Below are 19,616 nucleotides of genomic sequence, written 5' to 3'. Positions count from 1 at the left end.
CAATGCTCTAACATTCTCAAATACAATTTATTACAATTAACTCAATAAATAATCTAGGATTAAATTCCCTGACACAATCTAAATATCTAAATCCAAAAAAGCCTCATCATCATCATCGTTAAAAAACGCCGCGATATCCGACTCGGTCTTGTTTACTTTGGTCTTTTCTGTATTATTATTTTGCTCAGGGGGATCTTTAGCTGTAACAGTCGAAAAATATTGTTTTATGCTATTCCTTTCCGGTTCAATGGAGGTGGACTTGCAGGGCGAGAAGTACTCCTCGATCTTGTGTGACTAAAAAAAGCAAAGTTAGTTAATTAAAAGTTAATTTTTCAAAGTATTCAAAGTGTATCTTACCGAAGTGGGTGCTGCTGTGGCTGTTGCTTTCTGAAGATTTTCGGCAAAGATGCCCACCTTACTAAGCACCTCTTGCTTATTTTTCAGCATGTTCCAGATTATATCATCCGCCGTATTGTGAGCCATCAGATAGCGACAAATCACCGGTTTTGTCTGACCAATGCGATGGGCACGACTTTCCGCCTGGGCAAGGGTCTACAAATAAAATGAAACTACATTAAAGTGCTGTCCAAAGTAACATATAAGCGAAGCTTACGCTGGGATTCCAGTCCAGTTCAGCGAACACTATGATCTCAGCTGCAGTTAGCGTGATTCCTGAATTGCAGGCTTTCAGCGAGAGCAGGGCCACCTTACAACTGCTCTTCTTTTGGAACGTGTCCACAGAATCCGACCTGAGATCGCTACGCGTCTGTCCATCAATACGTATGTAGTGCACTTTCAATCCACTGAGGAAGTCGCTAATGGCGTCCATCATGACACGATGGTGGGCAAAGATAATAAACTTTTTCTGCTCCTTAACTATGGTTTTTAGGTAGGCGCTATAGTGCAGGATAATATATTAAGCTACAGATAGTTTTGCAATCATCGTTTAATTACCAGACCGCTCGAGTTTTCACTTCCGCAGTGCGTGCATAGAAACGGAGTAGGATCTCTTCCGATGCCCTGCCTTTAGCGGTTTTTAGCTCTTTGTTAAACGCATCTAAGGTTTCCTTGGTCTCCTCATTGGTCCACACTAGGGCGGGATCCAGGACGACAGTCTCACTGTGGATAGAAAAATGGTAGAAATGTTAGAAAATATGTTACAAATTTACAACAATGTGAACAACCCACCGGTTCTTCTCAGCGAGTTGAGGCAGCACTTCCACTTTCGTTCGCCTTAGCATATATTTAGAGTTAAGAATGACCTTCAGTTCCTCCAGATTCGATTGGCCATTGGCATCCCAACCAAAAGTTGACTGCTTTCCATCACAATAACGAGTAGCTGCGAAAGTTTAATTAATATAAACATGTTCTAAGGTAAGCAGACATCCTTGACATACTGAACTCCATGAAATTCATGAATTTGCCATCTATCATTTGCAGTTGCGTGAATAGTTCTAAAGGTCGGGAGAGAGCCGGTGTTCCGGATAGCAAAACAACACGCTTCGCTTGATCCGTGAGCCTTTTGGCCGTTGTCGTGCACTTGGCCTTGCTGTTCTTCAGCGTGTGCGACTCGTCGAAGATGATGAAACCAAACTTGCGCTGCATCAGCTTATCTTCGTGTCGCTCCATCATATTGTAGCTGGTGATGAGCACCTTGGCCTCACCCACATATAGTTGATTGTTGTTCAGCACCTGGACATAGTGGATGGGCACCTTCGGTAGTAGATCCATGATGTGTTTCGCCCAACTGTCTCTCGTAGAAGCGGTGGTGCAGACAAGCAAGGGCCAATCATCCTTGAAATAGTCGGCCACGGCCAAGGCCTGATAGGTTTTGCCCAGGCCCATTTCATCACAGATCATAATGCGTCCCTTTTGGGCTATGGAAAAGCTAAACATATGATCAATTTAGCGCTATTGAAAGTACATAGCATACAAATAATGCTTACCATACCCCATCCTGTTGGAAGGGCATTAGCTGGTCCGCCAGCTTGGGTTCTATGGAAGCTAAAACACTGCTTTCCGGAACTACTGGCGGCTGGCGGCACAGATCCAGCACCTTCTTCGGAATGCCATTCATGTGGACATATGGCTTTAGATCCGCTGCATGCGTTGTCAGGGATTGGTAGTCCGACAGATCGAAACTCCAGATGCGGGTTTGGCCATCGTAGGATTTTGTGGGCATGTTCTTAAACACGGTCACGAGCTGTTCGTGATATCCCGAGGTTTGGGCAGCAAACCGATGTGTGCTGACCAAGTAGAGATTGCACGTGATGGAGTTTCCGAGTAGCACAGCCACCGGTTTCTCCTTATCCGAACCCAGTGAAAGAGTGGGCTTGTTTCTTTCGTTCCCTCCATTTGGCCGCTGGTAAGGATGTGCTGCTCCTCGGGACAATTCCCGGGTGGATGTCTGTTTGATTGCCTTTAGAGCGTTTAGGAAGGACGAGCTCTTGTTGTCACCGGGCGTGGGGCCGCTCCTGCTGATCTTCTGCTGCGCCCCCGTCGGTGATCGGTAGAAATTCAATGGGGATTTGGCCTGAGGTTGATTTGGACTCGATTTGGCATCACTCGCATGTTGCGTCGCACCTGTTGCAGACGTTGTTGATTTTCCATTGGTTGCGGATGCGCTGGCCAGCAGCTGGGACTTCTTGGCCTGCAGCTTGGCCAGCGCAATGCGCTTCTTCTCCGCTATCTCGGATGAACTGCAAGTGGACATGCTGCGACATCAATTGATGAAATTTGGCGGAATATATAAACAATAAATGCATGGCTCTGTGTGACCAGGTGAGCCATGTTTCAATCCTTACATCTCACATTTGGCGCCTAGTTTAAATTCTTTTTACATTTTACATACTTCATGTATACGTTGATGTAAGTTACTTAATCCTTAAATTAAATTAAAATCATTTTTGTTTCCTTATATTGCCTGTGTCGGTTGTAAGTGAAGATAATCAGCCTTAAATTTTTCCCAAAAGCGAGTTATCATTTTTTTGCCTATCAAGATGTTCTTAGACGTGGTATCAATTAATTTCCATTGGTATCAGCGGGCGAAATTCTTAGAGATAGGATAACGCCGAGTGGGGGCTACTCCAGACAGCGATAAGGGGCGCAATAAAAATGGATGGAAGTCTGGCGTAGACCACGAGTGATCCAATCACCATGAAAGTGTTCGTTGTTCTGGCTCTGGCTTTGGCCGCTGTCTCCGCCGAGACTGTCCAGCAGGTTCATCCCAAGGACCTGCCCAAGGACACCAAGATCAATGGCCGCATTGTGAACGGATATCCAGCCACCGAGGGCAAGGCTCCCTACACCGTGGGTCTGGGCTTCAGCGGCAACGGCGGCTGGTGGTGCGGTGGTTCCATCATCGCCCACGATTGGGTCCTGACTGCTGCTCACTGCACCAACGGCGCCTCCCAGGTGACCGTCTACTACGGAGCCACATGGCGCACCAACGCCCAGTTCACCCACACCATCGGCAGCGGCAACTTCATCCAGAACCACAACTGGCCCAACCAGAACGGCAACGACATCGCCTTGATCCGCACCCCCCACGTGGACTTCTGGCACATGGTTAACAAGGTGGAGCTGCCCAGCTTCAACGATCGCTACAACATGTACGACAACTGGTGGGCCGTCGCCTGCGGTTGGGGACTGACCACCGCCGGATCCCAGCCCGACTGGATGGAGTGCGTCGACCTGCAGATCATCAGCAACTCGGAATGCTCCCGCACCTACGGCAACCAGCCCGATGGCATCCTCTGTGTGTCCACCTCCGGCGGAAAGTCGACCTGCTCCGGTGACTCCGGTGGCCCTCTGGTTCTCCACGACGGTGGCCGCCTGGTGGGTGTCACCTCCTGGGTTTCCGGCAACGGTTGCACCGCTGGCCTGCCCTCCGGATTCACCCGTGTTACCAACCAGCTGGACTGGATCCGCGACAACTCCGGCGTTGCTTACTACTAAGCTTGATTATTCTTATTTTTAAATAAACGAAATGCATAACAAATAATTTGACGCCTTTATGTTTCTGGGTTTATTATATTAAAATATCACATGGATATTTTTAAGTTTAAAGAGTCTAGTCTTGAAGAATCAGAATCTAATATAATAAACGTTTTGTAGATAAGAAGCCATGAATGGCTAAGAAAGGGGATGGTTTCTTTGCAATCGAACACTTATTAACTGGAAAACATGATTAAACCAAAGACGCTATTCTAGTGTCTTTGATTAAACCCTATATATGTAGCCATGATAGACACAAGTAGGAATCTATACTAGTCATCAGATAATGAAATAATATATATATTTACCAAAAGATTATATTTCCCAAAACATTCTTATAATAACAAAACCCAAAAGCTAAGTTATGCATAGACTTCATCTATTAAATATATGGAATATAGTTCTAAAAAATAATACAACTTTCGTCTTAAAATATTTTACTTTTTACATGTACATTTTACAAATATTGTTTTAAATTTGAATATTAAGCACGTTAATGGGAATGCAGTTAATATTAAAACCTAAACAATGTATCGCGCACTTCTAAACGTTAAGTAATACTACTTTTGAATGATCACAGGACTTATTACCTAATCTCTGTGCGCTCCTGTTCGAGTGCGCCATTGAGTTGTGGTTCTGGGCATGAATGGGGGCTTATCGGTACCTATCTCCAGATCAGCTCCGAGTGGCCGCACGTCCAAGTTGATAGACCCGGGCAATCTCCTAATGAATGAGTGGCAAGTCATGAGCCGGCAAGTGTGCGAATCGGATGGGTAGATCATTGGAGTACCCTGTAATGATAGTGCCGCATTTTGGAGGCGTGCGAAATTAATTTGATAAGATTAGCCCGACCGGAGTGGTTTGAACTTTCGAGTGGCGAGTGGTGAAGATCTCCAGCGATATGAGTACGTCGAATTCGATGGGTATATAAATCACTGCCCGACGGCGGAGTATCCAGTTGTACTCAAGTGATCAACATGAAGCTGTTCCTAACTGTCCTGGCCGTGGCCATTGCCTGCGCCGCCGCCCAGCCCGAGGAGGTGAAGCCGGTGCCCCTGAAGGACGCCGTCCTGGGATCCGGACCCGGCTCGATCGAGGGTCGCATCACCAACGGCTATCCCGCCCACGAGGGCAAGGTGCCCTACATCGTGGGTCTGGGCTTCAGCAGCGGCAGCGGTGGCTGGTGGTGCGGTGGCTCGATCATCGGCAACACCTGGGTGATCACGGCTGCCCACTGCACCCACGGAGCTAGCTCCGTCACCATCTACTACGGTGCTCTGTGGCGCCTTCAGGCTCAGTACACCCACACCGTGGGCAGCGGCAACTTCCGTCAGCACTCGAACTACAACACCAACAACCTGAACAACGACATCTCGCTGATCAACACCCCGCACGTGGACTTCTGGCACCTGGTCAACAAGGTGGAGCTGCCCAACGGCAACGAGCGCTACAACAACTTCGCCGGCTGGTGGGCTCTGGCCTCCGGATGGGGCAGGCCTTGCGACAGCTGTGGTGTCTCCGACTACCTGAACTGCGTGGACTCCCAGATCATCACCCGCGACGAGTGCTCCAGCGTCTACGGAACCGATGTGGTCACCGACAACGTCATCTGCACCTCCACCCCCGGCGGCAAGTCCACCTGCTCCGGCGACTCTGGCGGCCCACTGGTCCTCCACGACGGCTCCAAGCTGGTCGGTGTCACCTCCTTCGTGGCCTCCAACGGTTGCACCTCGGGCCTGCCCGATGGCTTCACCCGCGTCACCAGCTACCTGGACTGGATCCGCGACCACACCGGCATCTCCTACTAATTTCGTTTTTGAAATAAAGCCTTTTGCATTTAACAGATAATTGTTTTTCAATTCGTTTATTCAAGTCTAAGGAATGGGGAAACTAAAATGTATTATCTTAAGGATCAAGATACCTGATTTTGTAAGGTCTAGATTGATTATTCGATAGCTAGCTTTCATAGGATATGATTTCGAATTTATTATTATATATGATTAAATTTTTAGCCTAATATTTAAATTAAATGGGAGAGATAAGTAGTGTTATAGTATAAGTTATAAAGAATTGCGTATTAAATTTGTTGTTACTGTCAGTCTAGTTTATTTCTCTTACTATCTCAGTTTTCTATCAATTGATTTGGAGGGATTTGTTTATTTTTCAGACCTACCTTAGATAAGATTAAAGGGTTTACGCATGTGGCTAAAATCTCCATTTTGTTTGAGTTGATTATAATGAATAAAATTTTCCTTAATTTAAGTAATAAAAATTTATCAAACAGTTTTTCATAGAATATGAAATACACTGAACTAAATTTTTTAATGAAACCAGATAAATCAATGTAAGTTTTAAAACGATTAGATAGTTTAGAAATTCTAAGCAAAAGCTATATATTATAACAAACAAATTATAATTTACAGATTTGTACTAGAGTTGATAGATTTAATCTTATCTTCAATGACCGCTAACTTTTTAGTAATTTTGAGAATTTTGGTGAAAAAAAGTGCAAACAAAATTTTTTTTAAAGTTTTTAAAGTTTTTCCAGCACTATTATAATCACTTTCACACTTTTCTTTATACTTAAACAATAATTGTAAACTATTTTATTTGTAGGCACTTGTAATTCTTGTTATCAAAAAGCTGTGAATATAGGGTTATCATACACTACTGAATCAAGTGTTTATTTGTTTTTTTTTTTTATGAATAGTCGAGAATCCTTTAACTTGGCAACAATTAGTAATAGATTTTTTTTTGAATGAGAACAGCCGGAAAAACCCCAGCCATTATCACAGTTTATCCTTATCAGGACAATGAGCAGACATACATTTTATGTAAAAGTTAACAAACAACTTATATTGAAAATCATACGTGTGCAAAGATCATTGTAAATTTCAAGCTCTAAAAAATAATGATAAGATATAATGGTTCGCGCAAAGGTTGACAAATATATATTTTATAAATATGAATAAAACTACAAACAAAATGTTATTCCATTTAAATTGATAATAATTTGGCTGTTTCATTGCTGCACAATTAAAATATGGTAATCATAATTTATAATCTAGTTACTAATAGGGGGGTCTAAACCCCCCTAGAGCTTCTTTGATTTCTACTACTGGGATTCTACGCCCAAAAAGACTTGGTAGAGTGGTTCTCCGTTCTTATCGATGACATCGTTTATGGGAGTCTTGAGGATTATTTACGAGCCCTTTTCGAGTTGCAGATATGGTTTTGGCTGAAAGTGTGTATAAAAGGCTGCCATCCGAAAGAAGAATCCAGTATAGACATCAGCATGAAGGTGTTCCTAGCTATCCTGGCTCTGGCCGTGGCTTCGGCCTCCGCCTTCGACGAGAAGGTCTTCGTGAAGGACCTGCCCAAGACCACCAAGATTGAGGGCCGTGTCACCAACGGCTATGCCGCCCCAGAGGGCAAGGCTCCCTACACTGTGGGTCTTGGCTTCAGCGGAGGCTGGTGGTGCGGTGGCTCCATCATCGCCCACGACTGGGTCCTGACTGCCGAGCACTGCATCGGAGATGCCGCTTCCGTGATCGTTTACTTCGGTGCCACCTGGCGCACCAACGCCCAGTTCACCCACACCGTCGGCAACGGCAACTTCATCAAGCACCCCAACGCTGATATCGCCCTGATCCGCATCCCCCACGTCGACTTCTGGCACATGGTGAACAAGGTTGAGCTCCCCAGCTACAACGACCGTTACAACAACTACAACGAATGGTGGGCCGTCGCTTGCGGATGGGGTGGCACCTACGATGGCAGCCCACTGCCCGACTGGCTGCAGTGCGTCGACCTCCAGATCGTCCACAACGAAGAGTGCGGCTGGACCTACGGCAGCGTTGGCGACAACGTCATCTGCACCCGCACCGTCGACGGCAAGTCCATCTGCGGAGGTGACTCTGGCGGTCCCCTGGTCACACACGACGGCTCCAAGCTGGTGGGAGTTAGCAACTTCGTCTCCTCCAACGGCTGCCAGTCGGGTGCTCCTGCTGGATTCCAGCGCGTCACCTACCACTTGGACTGGATCCGCGACCACACTGGCATCTCTTACTAATTTTTCTAAATAAATCGATCATTTTAAAAGCAATATGTTTCGAGAGTATATAAATCGGGGTCACCAACAAAATCTATGTGTTCTACACAGGTTTTACGCAGTGTAAAACAAATTTTACTCGTGTGTAGAAACCACGGCGTAAGATTACTGTACACAAATAAATTATGCAGCAGTTTTGTGCGAATGCCAAAGCAACAGCTGATTGCTAGCAAGTAAACAATTAATTACGTTTTTGTCGTGCACCAAAGGATTGCGTTGGGAGTGCTTTGTTGGTGCGTAGATCACGTAACCGGAGGCGGCAGCATGTGCACTCTGCATCCCGAGGAGGAGGCCCACCTGATGGCCATGGCCAGCGGAGGACAACCAAAGCGCACGGGCAGTCCAAGGCCAATGGTCACCACCTCCAGTGCAGCACCACGATCGCTGTTTGATGTCTGCTGGGACGATGTGCTCATCCCGCAGGTTGCCGTCTACCTGTCGCTCAAGGATCTCTTCAACCTGCGCTGCTGCTCCCGTACCGCACAACGTTTTGTGGAGGCTGCTCTGGAAAAAAGGCAGGAACTTCATCTCTCGGGGAACAACACAAAGAATATAGACGTGGCTTTTCGAGTGTTGGCCCGATGTTGCCAACGATTGGAGGTGCTTCACCTAGCCTGCTGCCGATGGCTAACGGATGAGTTGTTGCTGCCACTACTGGCCAACAACAAGAAACGCCTGTGGGCCGTCAACCTAAACGAATGCGTCAACATTACGGCCCTTTCCCTGCAGCCGATCATAGTGGAGTGCAAAGAGCTGCGCGTGCTCAAGCTGTCCAAGTGCCAGTGGCTGACTACGGGAGCGGTGGACGCTTTGACGCTCCATCAAAGCAAGCTGGTGGAGTTCGACATCTCTTATTGCGGTGCAATTGGCGAGCGCTGCTTGATTATCTTCTTTAGGAAACTGAACAAGCTCACCGTCCTGTCGCTCGCAAACACACCCAGCGTCACCGACCAGGTGCTCATCCAGATCGGGAACTATTGCCGCGAACTGGAGCACATCAACCTGATCGGATGTGCGGCCATCTCCGACTATGGCGTGCAGTAAGTAATACTCATAGTTATCCCTAAAAGCTGTTGTCGTATTGTCAGTAAACCTGTGCGTGCCTTGTGTCTGTGTGTTTCTGGGGAAACCAATCTGCATCTGCATCCGCATCTGCGTATTTTCAGCGCTTTGACAGTGCACTGTTTGCGGCTACAGACCTTGCTCATCCGCCGTTGTCCGAGGGTCACGGAACTCTCCTTGGCGCCGCTCCGCCAGCGGCGTCTTTATATCGATAGGCCACAGCCGGATGTGGGGCTCAACGCTTACAACTTGAACGACTTCTATCCCAGCGATTTCCTTGTTTACTAGCCCACACTCCGTTCTCCCTCTTCCGCAGCGCCCTCACCTCAAGTTGCCCGCTGCTGCAGTCACTGATGGTGCAGCGCTGCCCATTGGTCACCGAGCGTGTGCTCGCCCCACTCCGTGGACGGGTCCACATCGATCGGCCCGGCATGGGCTACATGCCAACTGTGCAACATCACCGCCTGTTCCTGCAGGTTTGAGATTAATTCTGATTCCGGGCCAATATTACCAATGTACCAAGGAGGCTTTCGAGGCTATCCAATACTTTTGCTGTAAATACATGCCTCAGCATGGGACGCTTTAATTTACTTTTAAGCTTAATCTTACACATTGTTAACATTAATTTAGGCTGTACAATAAACATACTAACTTATTCATCTCTCTCTCCAAAAGCTCGAGCTTTCTGCATTAAAATACATGTGAACAAGAAAGTAAGCTAGAATCGGCAAGCCGAATCTTATATACCCTTGCAGTAATTATAACATTTATACCAATTAAAAACAACGACCCGTTCATGCAGATTGCTAAACTAAGAGACTATTTGGCATAGAAACTGACGGACGGACATGACCGTATCGACTCCGCTGGTGATACTGATATATAGTTTTATAACTTTTGTCTGAAATAAATACACTAACTGCAAGAGTATAAGAAGCGTGGCTAAAATGCGGCCAATATAAATACAATAGTGTGCTTTAACTTTCCGCTCGTGCTTTGTGCGGCTTCCCATCATTGTGCTGAAATTAATGGCGAGTTAGAGGTAGTTGTAGAGGATGACGCCTCGACCCCCTTTGACAGGTGGAGTTTTTGCTTGAATGCAGAGGTAAGCTCCTCGTCACCTCGGCCATCTGCGGACCGCCATTGCTCGTGCAGATGCTGCAGGTGAGCGTAGGCGGCCATGGACACGTTCAAACTGGGATTCACAGGGTTTAGACCAGGTTCACCCGTGAAAGCCAGTCCGCAGAGACCGAGGTATGTGTGAAACGGGTCAGGCGTGGCTTGCGGCCACTTGGCAAAGCCCCCAATTAGCTTATCCTGTGTGCTCAGAATGAATTCTCGGTTCCTCGCGTAATCGGTTAGTTCGAAGCCGTCCAGAATACATAACGATGCACCAATCCAGAAGGAATAGCACGTATCCACTGGCTTATTGGGGCGTCCCTGGAATCCATCCATCTGCCGGAAAATGAGCCAACGCTTCATTCGCTCCACCGTCGTGGCATCCAGGCGATGCAGTTGTCCACTAAGATGCAACGCCGCCAAGGCACAGAATGTGGTGCCGCCATGGGCCTCCCCCTCCAGCTCTTGACTGAAACCGTAATCGTATCGCAGGCTCCGAGTGATGAACTGAAACATGGTCTCCTTGTTGACATCGCCCCAGTAGTCCAGCATGTAGCATATGGTGGCGGCACAATAAACAAATCGCATGTCATCCTCGCTGCCATCGATGCAGGCGCTAAAACTGCCTTCCGGCTTTTGAACAGCAGCCACTCCGTCCACAATGCTTTTCCGATCCAGACGGGACAAATCATCGCCCAGGGTGACCAGCACTGCGAGACTCGTGTACGTCATGGCCAAGTGGCCCCACTGATACTTCCGCATGCACTCCAAGATCTCGGCGTCCTCGGTTTTGGGCACCATGGCGCGGCAGCCCTGCAAAGATACCAATTAATCAATCTATTTTAAAGTGGTTTTGCATGTTGTTGGCGTCGCTGATAAAGCGTGGCGCGATAAATTCAAGGTGTTGGTGGGTGGGGTGTGGTGGGGATTGGTAAATCGAGCTGCTGCGCAAATGGAGAACACCCCTACAACTATGCATAATTAAACAGTATAGATCGTAACAAAAGCAATGCCGTTTTGCTTTTTATGTAAAGCAGATGCGTTGACCTTGGAATTAACAATTTAATTGGTTTTATTTAGTTAAAACATTCGTTAGAATCAAAGTCTAACCAACGTTATTTAAAAACAAAATTTAGATTTTTAATTGAAACTAGGGGGTTTTAATCACATTGTTAATCTATGAAAATTTTTGCATGAATAATTAAATTATCTTTATAAGTGATGCATGATGGGGAAGCAAGACGTGGCTTCATATATAGTTAAAAAAAAAAAAAAAATTCATAAGTGCTAATAAAGAATTGCATACTTTTTCTGTTGGAAACGAATCTCTCATAATATTTACTTCGTGGATGCTTCTCAATGAAAGAAATGCGAATGCTCGTATATCAACTGACTGAATAAACACCAATATGTAAGGGATGCGACAAGGTCTGCCGCAGTGTCTGCTGCCTGGCCACGTATGGAGATAAGGAACTTGATTGGGAGTGGATGTGGGAGCGGAAGATGGTTCTGTTTGGCTTGTCAACGACTGTTTGTACACCTGACAGACGCGAATTTATGCTCACCATGAAACCGCCGCACTTTTTCTCGTTGTCGCGTGGCACCACCAATCCTCCGTAGATCCAGTCAATGATGTCCTGCCTCATTTGTGGCGGCACCAGATGCAATGAGTTCAGCACATCCAGACCGCAGACGGCGAAGAACACAATTGTGCTCCTGATGGACAAAGAAATGGTTAGCCTCAAGGAAAATATGACGCTAGGATGCACTTACCTGGTATTATCGTGGGAGGCCATGCGAGCTGGCAGAAGATTAAGGAATCGGAGCAGATTCTTGGCGTGCTTGGAGAGCAGCACGGGCTCCGTATCAGTGCGGTCTTCCATATCTATGTGGTGGGACATATTGCTTGTTATTTTAGGAACTTATGGGTGGGTAGGAACTGGATTGTCTCGGTGTGCGCTGAGATATGGATATGACTAAGCGTTGCGAGGCCCTTCCCAAACGGTTGGACTGAGCTGGCCAGAACAGACGCTCTCCGGTTGCGATTGCGTTTTCCAATGGTGTTGCGCCCGCACGTGCCCACATTTATATGGTCTAGCACTTACCTTTTGTTTATATAAAGCCGGTTTGCATTGCAATTTAGGGCTGCGGCGAACGATATAAAACACCAAGAGTAGTCCACAAATAGCAGCTTCTTCTTCTTACCTCATCTTGGCAGTCACAGCGAGCCACGGTTACACGGACAACTCAACGCTAGTTCGCAAATTTATAAATCATAATGTTAAACAATTTCTTTAATTTATAATTTGTTTTTTTAAACATAGAAACTTCGAATATATTTAATTTAAATATTTTACAAGCCTACATCAAGTTTTCATAATCTTTAGCGTCGCATAAACATTGAACATAAATAAAATTGTTGGGCCTTCCTGTGAATGGCTATTCTTCAGTTCCCAACAGCTGATTGCAAGCCGCATTTAATTTACTAGTTCGTATTATTAATAATTGAAATAATCTTTCAAAATGCGTTTAACGCAATATTTGGCCAGCAAGTTGAAGAACTTTTCCAATCTGCCCAAGGAATACATCGAGCGCAGCAAGAAACAGGTAACAGGAAGAGTAATTTTCATTGAACAATTCGGGAACAGCGGCTCACGTAACACATCGCATGGAAAATGTATTAGCATTTATTAAAATATTTATTTTTATTTCAACACAGGTGTACTGGCAAACTCCGAAGGAGATTAATTACCTGCCGCGTACAGTGGAGCGAAAGAGGTTCCGCTACACCACAAATCGTTCATGGACGGGACAGTTCCGACAGCAAAATATGCCCGGAACCGTGCGTCGCAAGGTGCTAGTGGAACCAATCGGTAAGTAATAAGAGGCCTTGGTCTGTAACGTAATAAAACATGGTTTTGTATCATTTTCAGAGGACTGGAGCTTCTTCCGCGGCGATCGTATCGAAGTCCTGGTGGGTAAGGACAAGGGAAAGCAGGGAATTGTCACCCAGGTTATACCCGAGCGCAATTGGGTAATTGTAGAGGGCCTCAACTGGCACTACCGCAAGGTTGGCGGTGAGAAGGAGTTTCCCGGTATCATTATCAAGTCCGAGGCACCTTTGCACGTCACCAAGGACATTCGTCTGGTGGACCCATCGGATCTTCAGGGCACCGACTTTGAGTGGCGTTTCACGGAAGAGGGTGAGAAAGTGCGGGTGTCCTTGCGATCTGGCCGAATCATTCCCGTCCCGGAGACAAACAACCAGACGCACGATTACAAAACACCAAACGCCTATATCGAAAGGGAGAAGGATACGCCAGGTATGGCCTATTATCGCATTTCAATATGTTTCTTGTACTACAAGTCTGTCCATTTCAGGCGCTGTTGTGGGTGAGATCACCTTTCAGCCCAAGTTGTCCACATTCGAGATGGACATTATGGAGGAAATGGGCATCAAGGAGGAACGCATGCCAGTCAAGAGCTATTGGTACTAATGTTATGCCTACTGTTTATTAAACTAATGTACAAAATACCCATATAATTGAGCAATAATTTGAATGTCACTTGCGCACCGTGCTGAAGACCTCTTCGCGATGATCCCGAAGCGTCTTGGCCAGCCCGCATACAGTTTCCTCCGCCTTGTCGTAGTCTGGGCGCAGCGTGCTGTTAAAGGTTTCATAAAGCCACGTGCATGTTTTGGACATGTTTGACTCGTAGCTGGTGAAGACCCGACTGGTGTGCTCGTACCTAAAATGGATTCGTTTCGCGTTGGAGAAAATTCTAGAGAAATTTATATATTAACTCACCGCGCTTTGTTGGCTATATCCGTGATTAGGTAGGTGTTACAGTGCTTGACGGCTAGGACTTGCCGATGACTCATGTACTTGAGTTCCACGTGCGGCAAAGCCAGCTGAGCCGCCTCTAGGGATATCGTGGAGGCGTGTAACAGACTTCGACAGTCCAACGCCCACTGAAGCTTTTGCTTGGGATCTCTGAACGGGAAATAATATGTCAACAAGTTCTATGTGGGGAATTAAGTTACCTACATTATCCGTCCAAGCTGTCGCCATTGCTTTAATGCCTGCGTCGAGGAATTCGCGGCTGCTCTAAGTAGTAATCCACAGATGCGCCACTGCTCCAGTGCGCTGCCCAGCTTATCCCTTGTATCTCTTGCCGTCTCAAGCTGCTCATCAATGCTCTCCTCCAGCCGAGTCATGTACGTTCCCCCGCTTATATACGCTATAATCCCATCTTGTTTTACGTACAGCTCGTTCAGCTCTGCATAGCTCTCGGCCAGAGTCTTTAGACGCACCTTAGTGTGCTCCAACAGCTCGCCGTAGTAACGAATGCTAAGCAAATACAGGGCGGACTCGCTCAGGTTGGCAAAGAAATCCTCGTGCATGGAAGCCTTGCGGGCATCGCCAATTACGCCCAGGTTGTAGGCAAGCTAAAGTCGAAAGTTAATAATATACTTGGGGAAAGTTTATCACATTCACTAATGGCAGGCCATTTACCTGGGCCAGGTCCTTGGTGGGCGTGTTGGCCACAATTGGGTCGGCCTGCCGCCCCCCCATTGTGTAAGCTGGAACGGGCAGGGCCTCCTCGGTTTCCCATTCCCTCTCGCGCAAAGGAGGCACTCCCATGCCATCGAGTCCCAGCATCGCCTCGTGCTTGCCGTGGATGTGTTCCACCCAGGCCTCGGCGGTGGCCATTCGAGGACCAGGACATGTGCCCTCCAGCTTGCTGATCTGCTCGTCCAGGCGCACATATTGCTCGACCACATTCTGATGACGAAATGGAAGAGGTATTGATTATGGCAGAGGCAAGACGACCTGTACAAGTGCTCTTACCCCAGAGGCGCCATTCTGGCGCGGTTGCATTGCCGAGCTGACCTCCGTGACGACAGGATTCGTCTGCGTATCCATGGAGGAGCCACAGCCCATCACTCAGGTTGTCTGTCCGAAGTGCTGCACGAAGTTCGCCCGCTCTGCCGGCGATGACATCTTCCGTCTTAGACCTTTCCAGTTCGCCTGTCCAGCGCTGAATGAGCTTTCGTTGGGTCCGTCATGTCCACTTATGAGGGAAAACACAATAACAAAATTATTTTTGCGCGGTAGCCATTGGACAGGGCCACACCAAATCCACCCACGAACCAATTCGGGAGGTGGGGACAGGGGCAAGCGTAGCCCCCTTGTTACCACGTATGTGTCCTTTAGAGTGGACCACTCTTCATGAAAATTGCGCATACGACAGGTGCAACCATTATTATATTTACGTTTAAGTTACATTGATTAAAGTACATGTTTCGGTCATTTAAATGCTATATATTAATACTTTTGTTCAATAGATTTTTTAAGGTTCACTCCAATAGCCCGTTGTGTGTCAACAAATTGTTATTTGCTTTGCTAGCTTTTTTGTTGGTATGTCCACTATACCTTGTTGGATTTGTGAATTGGCACACGGTGTATTTGTATTAACAAGTTAACAAAAACAACAAAGAAGAGAGCCATTAACATCTGCTTATTGTGTAGGAAATGTGCATGCTCACCTGAACGAAGGACGAATTTTAGTAGTCCTATAACTTGGGTACTAATCGACCCGAAACATAATCCATCAGCAGGATTATAATCTAGATTTTGATAAATTACCAGCAAATTAGTGGTTCACTCTGCTGAGGAGTGCTTATAGCTTATTAGGATTGGTGGTATGCCCTGCAGAGAAAGTACGTTTGGTTAAACTTGTTACTATTGGAAAAATATTAGAACATATCTTTTTGGGAAAGGATCTTAGCCATAAGTTTTGAGCTGTACACATGGCCATATGCTAGAACTCGTTAAGTTTTCCTGCTTCTCTCCCCATCCTAACTTCAATCTACGTTTGTTCCTAACCAGCTAATGTGCTAACCCAATTCGAAGGGCAGTGAGTTCTCCAATCCCCTGGCAATTGGTCATTAAACTTGTCCAAATGTGTGCTCCAAACATATAGTGCGACCACATGTCGCATGAGCAATGCAGTGCAACCAAACGCGAAGGCGTCGGAAAATAATGGGTCAAATGATTGCGTTTAAATAAGTAATAATGTAGTCAAGTGTCGATTAGAGTGGTGAAGTCCGAATGCAAACTTGTTGATGAATGGCGCCCAAGCTTTCTGAGCTTCTCAGGGACGAAAGTGTTAAGCAAAACATGGAAATCGAAAAACCATATAGGCGCCTGCGCCATTGTGACATCCATAAGTCTTCCTTTTATTTCTGAAGGATAGGACTAGCCATTCAGTATCATCATACCCGTTCCATAAAAACATTGCTTAAGTAATTTTTATAAATAGTCAACATTTTAATAAAACAATTAAGTGATTTTTTTTAAAGGATTACTTTCGTGTGCACAAGCATCTTCTGATGAGATCTTCTTGATATTTTACTCCCTTCAGTAGGTTTTCGCATATGTTTTCACAGTCGCCAGGTTTAGGGTGAACTACTGGTGGTTTTGGCCAAGACCAGGGCCACTGAGGAGATGGCAACGGCGGTGGTAAGTGCTGGGGATTACCTGGTAATTGTGGCCACTGATTTGGATATCCGGGCATCTGTGGCCATTGAGGAACAACTGGGTTAGGTTGCCAGGGCCACACCGGATTGGGGTAGATCGGGTAAGGATACCACCATGACCAAGGAGGAATCTGGTAAGGAGGCTGGGGATAGCAAGGACAAGGACAAGGACGACGTGTTGTTCTTGTAGGACTTGTTGATGGTGTTGTTGTTGGACAAGGTGTGATTGTGGTTGGAGCACTTGTGGAAGTCGTTGTAGTGCATCTAGGAGTAGTTGTCGTTGGGCGACTTGTGGTAGTTGTTGTGGTGCATGTAGGAGTTGTTGTCGTTGGGCGCCTTGTGGTAGTTGTTGTAGTGCATGTAGGAGTAGTTGTCGTTGGGCGACTTGTGGAAGTTGTTGTAGTGCATTTAGGAGTAGTTGTCGTTGGGGCACAAGTGGAAGTTGTTGGTGTGGATCTAGGAGTACTTGTCGTTGGGCGACTTGTGGTAGTTGTTGTGGTGCATGTAGGAGTTGTTGTCGTTGGGCGCCTTGTGGTAGTTGTTGTAGTGCATGTAGGAGTAGTTGTCGTTGGGCGACTTGTGGAAGTTGTTGTAGTGCATCTCGGAGTAGTTGTCGTTGGGGCACAAGTGGAAGTTGTTGGTGTGCATCTAGGAGTAGTTGTCGTTGGGCGCCTTGTGGTAGTTGTTGTAGTGCATCTAGGAGTAGTTGTCGTTGGGCGCCTTGTGGTAGTTGTTGTAGTGCATCTAGGAGTAGTTGTCGTTGGGCGACTTGTGGATGTTGTTGTAGTGCATTTAGGAGTAGTTGTCGTTGGGGCACAAGTGGAAGTTGTTGGTGTGCATCTAGGAGTAGTTGTCGTTGGGCGCCTTGTGGTAGTTGTTGTAGTGCATCTCGGAGTAGTTGTCGTTGGGGCACAAGTGGAAGTTGTTGTAGTGCATCTCGGAGTAGTTGTCGTTGGGGCACAAGTAGAAGTTGTTGCTGTGCATCTAGGAGTAGTTGTCGTTGGGCGCCTTGTGGTAGTTGTTGTAGTGCATCTAGGAGTAGTTGTCGTTGGGCGACTTGTGGATGTTGTTGTAGTGCATTTAGGAGTAGTTGTCGTTGGGGCACAAGTGGAAGTTGTTGGTGTGCATCTAGGAGTAGTTGTCGTTGGGCGCCTTGTGGTAGTTGTTGTAGTGCATCTAGGAGTAGTTGTCGTTGGGCGACTTGTGGATGTTGTTGTAGTGCATTTAGGAGTAGTTGTCGTTGGGGCACAAGTGGTAGTTGTTGTAGTGCATTTAGGAGTAGTTGCCGTTGGGGCACAAGTGGAAGTTGTTGGTGTGAATCTAGGAGTAGTTGTCGTTGGGCGCCTTGTGGTAGTTGTTGTAGTGCATCTAGGAGTAGTTGTCGTTGGGCGACTTGTTGATGTTGTTGTAGTGCATTTAGGAGTAGTTGTCGTTGGGGCACAAGTGGAAGTTGTTGGTGTGCATCTAGGAGTAGTTGTCGTTGGGCGCCTTGTGGAAGTTGTTGTAGTGCATCTAGGAGTTGTTGTCGTTGGGGCACAAGTGGAAGTTGTTGGTGTGCATCTAGGAGTAGTTGTCGTTGGGCGCCTTGTGGAAGTTGTTGTAGTGCATCTAGGAGTTGTTGTCGTTGGGGCACAAGTAGAAGTTGTTGTAGTGCATCTAGGTGTGGTTGTCGTTGGGGCACAAGTGGAAGTTGTTGTTGTGCATCTCGGAGTAGTTGTCGTTGGGGCACAAGTGGAAGTTGTTGTAGTGCATCTAGGTGTAGTTGTCGTTGGGGCACAAGTGGAAGTTGTTGTTGTGCATTTTGTTGTGGTAGAGGTTGGGGCACATGTGCTGGGGGTTGTTGGGGTTCCTTGGGTGGAACACGTTGGTGTTTGTGTAGTGGTTTCTTCAGTACATGTGCAAGGAGAACTGGGTATTGCAGTAGAAGGTTCTTCAGAACAGGTGCAAGGAGGGGTGTCGGTACACAATGGAGTCGTCGAGTCCGTGCATGTCACAGTTGTTGTGTCGGAGCATGTGCAGTCCGCATCCGTGGTCGTTATAGGGGCATCTGTTGTAGCCGGGGTTTTGGTCGACCTTTTGGTGGTCCTTTTGGTGGACCTTTTGGTGGTCCTTTTGGTGGACCTTTTGGTGGTTCTTTTGGTGGACCTTTTGGTGGTCTTTTTGGTGTTCCTTCTGGGAGGACGTTTAGTTCGTTTGGTTGTTTTACGTGTGGATTTGGGTCTTTTAGTCTTGTGTCTGGGTTTTGGAGTAGTCGGATTGTCGTCAGGGTCACAGGGTTGCACTGGATCTGGGTTGTAGATAGTGTCTCCTCCAGATCCGGGTATTATCTCCTCACATGGACCATCTGTCATACTGTCCCAGTCGTAATTTGCTTTCACATTTTTAACCTGTATGAGCAAAATGCTCACTGCATAAAAATAAACCTAAACTTACAAAACGAATCCATCTTGTCGGAAATACGGACACTACATACCAGTTAAAAAGATAAGGGCGACTTTCATTTTATTACCCCTTGCAGTAATCTATTATACTATTTTAAAATAAGCAATGCGTATGCCTTTTATAGGTTCGAATTTTGCCGAAATCCAGTTTGCTTAAACCCTTGCATGTGTGCAAATATTTCATTTGCAAACTTAACATATTATAAATAGGGCAAAAGTTGTATAAACAAGGTAACTTTTATGTTTATGCAAGCTTACTAGAACAGCCGTTTTATAGCACGTTTCTTGTATAAACAATAATGTTTAATTAACCCTCAGTTTATATATATATAGCCTTCGCAGG

At 46.5% G+C, this 19,616-nt stretch overlaps 9 protein-coding genes across 15 annotated transcripts; 5 read left to right on the top strand and 4 right to left on the bottom strand.

The window, feature by feature from the left end:
* Positions 1-8: 8 nt before the first annotated feature.
* LOC6731022 (SWI/SNF-related matrix-associated actin-dependent regulator of chromatin subfamily A-like protein 1) lies at positions 9-2,799 on the bottom strand. Its single transcript, XM_002078147.4, has 7 exons — positions 1,947-2,799; positions 1,398-1,888; positions 1,189-1,339; positions 955-1,119; positions 614-896; positions 358-552; positions 9-294 (listed from the first exon to the last, which is right to left on the bottom strand). The coding sequence occupies exons 1-7, from the start codon at positions 2,711-2,713 to the stop codon at positions 79-81; spliced, it is 2,268 nt and encodes a 755-aa protein (XP_002078183.1). The 5' UTR covers positions 2,714-2,799; the 3' UTR covers positions 9-78.
* A 310-nt stretch (positions 2,800-3,109) lies between these two features.
* LOC6731021 (serine protease 1) lies at positions 3,110-4,003 on the top strand. The gene has a single exon (XM_002078146.4). It carries the CDS (start codon positions 3,157-3,159, stop codon positions 3,955-3,957), a length of 801 nt encoding a protein of 266 aa, XP_002078182.1. The 5' UTR covers positions 3,110-3,156; the 3' UTR covers positions 3,958-4,003.
* Positions 4,004-4,936: 933 nt separating this feature from the next.
* LOC6731020 (serine protease 1) lies at positions 4,937-5,837 on the top strand. Its single transcript, XM_002078145.4, has one exon. The coding sequence runs from the start codon at positions 4,974-4,976 to the stop codon at positions 5,802-5,804; it is 831 nt and encodes a 276-aa protein (XP_002078181.1). The 5' UTR covers positions 4,937-4,973; the 3' UTR covers positions 5,805-5,837.
* Positions 5,838-7,251: 1,414 nt separating this feature from the next.
* LOC6731019 (serine protease 1) lies at positions 7,252-8,101 on the top strand. Its single transcript, XM_002078144.4, has one exon. The coding sequence runs from the start codon at positions 7,292-7,294 to the stop codon at positions 8,066-8,068; it is 777 nt and encodes a 258-aa protein (XP_002078180.2). The 5' UTR covers positions 7,252-7,291; the 3' UTR covers positions 8,069-8,101.
* Positions 8,102-8,187: 86 nt separating this feature from the next.
* LOC6731018 (F-box/LRR-repeat protein 15) lies at positions 8,188-9,843 on the top strand. Of its 2 annotated transcripts, none has more exons than XM_002078143.4 (2): positions 8,188-9,147; positions 9,274-9,628. In XM_002078143.4, the coding sequence occupies exons 1-2, from the start codon at positions 8,372-8,374 to the stop codon at positions 9,455-9,457; spliced, it is 960 nt and encodes a 319-aa protein (XP_002078179.1). In that variant the 5' UTR covers positions 8,188-8,371; the 3' UTR covers positions 9,458-9,628. The 2 variants fall into 2 exon arrangements, with proteins under 2 accessions (XP_002078179.1, XP_016023511.1); XM_016178982.3 differs by having other exon boundaries at positions 8,220-9,147; positions 9,486-9,843.
* On the bottom strand, positions 9,714-12,537 carry LOC6731017 (geranylgeranyl transferase type-1 subunit beta). The gene is made up of 4 exons (XM_016179566.3): positions 12,394-12,537; positions 12,062-12,173; positions 11,854-12,004; positions 9,714-11,101 (listed from the first exon to the last, which is right to left on the bottom strand). Exons 2-4 carry the CDS (start codon positions 12,169-12,171, stop codon positions 10,181-10,183), a joined length of 1,182 nt encoding a protein of 393 aa, XP_016023510.1. The 5' UTR covers positions 12,172-12,173; positions 12,394-12,537; the 3' UTR covers positions 9,714-10,180.
* Positions 12,538-12,640: 103 nt separating this feature from the next.
* LOC6731016 (probable 39S ribosomal protein L24, mitochondrial) lies at positions 12,641-13,823 on the top strand. Its single transcript, XM_016178983.3, has 4 exons — positions 12,641-12,895; positions 13,008-13,161; positions 13,222-13,611; positions 13,670-13,823. The coding sequence occupies exons 1-4, from the start codon at positions 12,812-12,814 to the stop codon at positions 13,783-13,785; spliced, it is 744 nt and encodes a 247-aa protein (XP_016023509.1). The 5' UTR covers positions 12,641-12,811; the 3' UTR covers positions 13,786-13,823.
* Positions 13,783-15,397, bottom strand: LOC27209081. The gene is made up of 5 exons (XM_016184591.3): positions 15,142-15,397; positions 14,806-15,075; positions 14,338-14,738; positions 14,098-14,283; positions 13,783-14,038 (listed from the first exon to the last, which is right to left on the bottom strand). Exons 1-5 carry the CDS (start codon positions 15,232-15,234, stop codon positions 13,852-13,854), a joined length of 1,137 nt encoding a protein of 378 aa, XP_016023508.1. The 5' UTR covers positions 15,235-15,397; the 3' UTR covers positions 13,783-13,851.
* Positions 15,398-16,599: 1,202 nt separating this feature from the next.
* On the bottom strand, positions 16,600-19,390 carry LOC120284403 (mucin-5AC). Of its 6 annotated transcripts, none has more exons than XM_039292084.2 (3): positions 19,306-19,390; positions 17,817-19,239; positions 16,600-17,384 (listed from the first exon to the last, which is right to left on the bottom strand). In XM_039292084.2, exons 1-3 carry the CDS (start codon positions 19,331-19,333, stop codon positions 16,658-16,660), a joined length of 2,178 nt encoding a protein of 725 aa, XP_039148018.1. In that variant the 5' UTR covers positions 19,334-19,390; the 3' UTR covers positions 16,600-16,657. The 6 variants fall into 6 exon arrangements, with proteins under 6 accessions (XP_039148018.1, XP_039147987.1, XP_039147965.1 ...); XM_039292053.2 differs by having other exon boundaries at positions 17,481-19,239; positions 19,306-19,387; XM_039292031.2 differs by having other exon boundaries at positions 16,600-17,720; positions 19,306-19,386.
* Between the last annotated feature and the right edge of the window lie 226 nt (positions 19,391-19,616).

Source organism: Drosophila simulans, chromosome 2L, assembly GCF_016746395.2.
Source record: "Drosophila simulans strain w501 chromosome 2L, Prin_Dsim_3.1, whole genome shotgun sequence".
In the NCBI taxonomy this organism is placed as follows: Eukaryota; Metazoa; Arthropoda; class Insecta; order Diptera; family Drosophilidae; genus Drosophila; species Drosophila simulans.
This window is presented reverse-complemented; position numbering and strand designations above follow the sequence as displayed.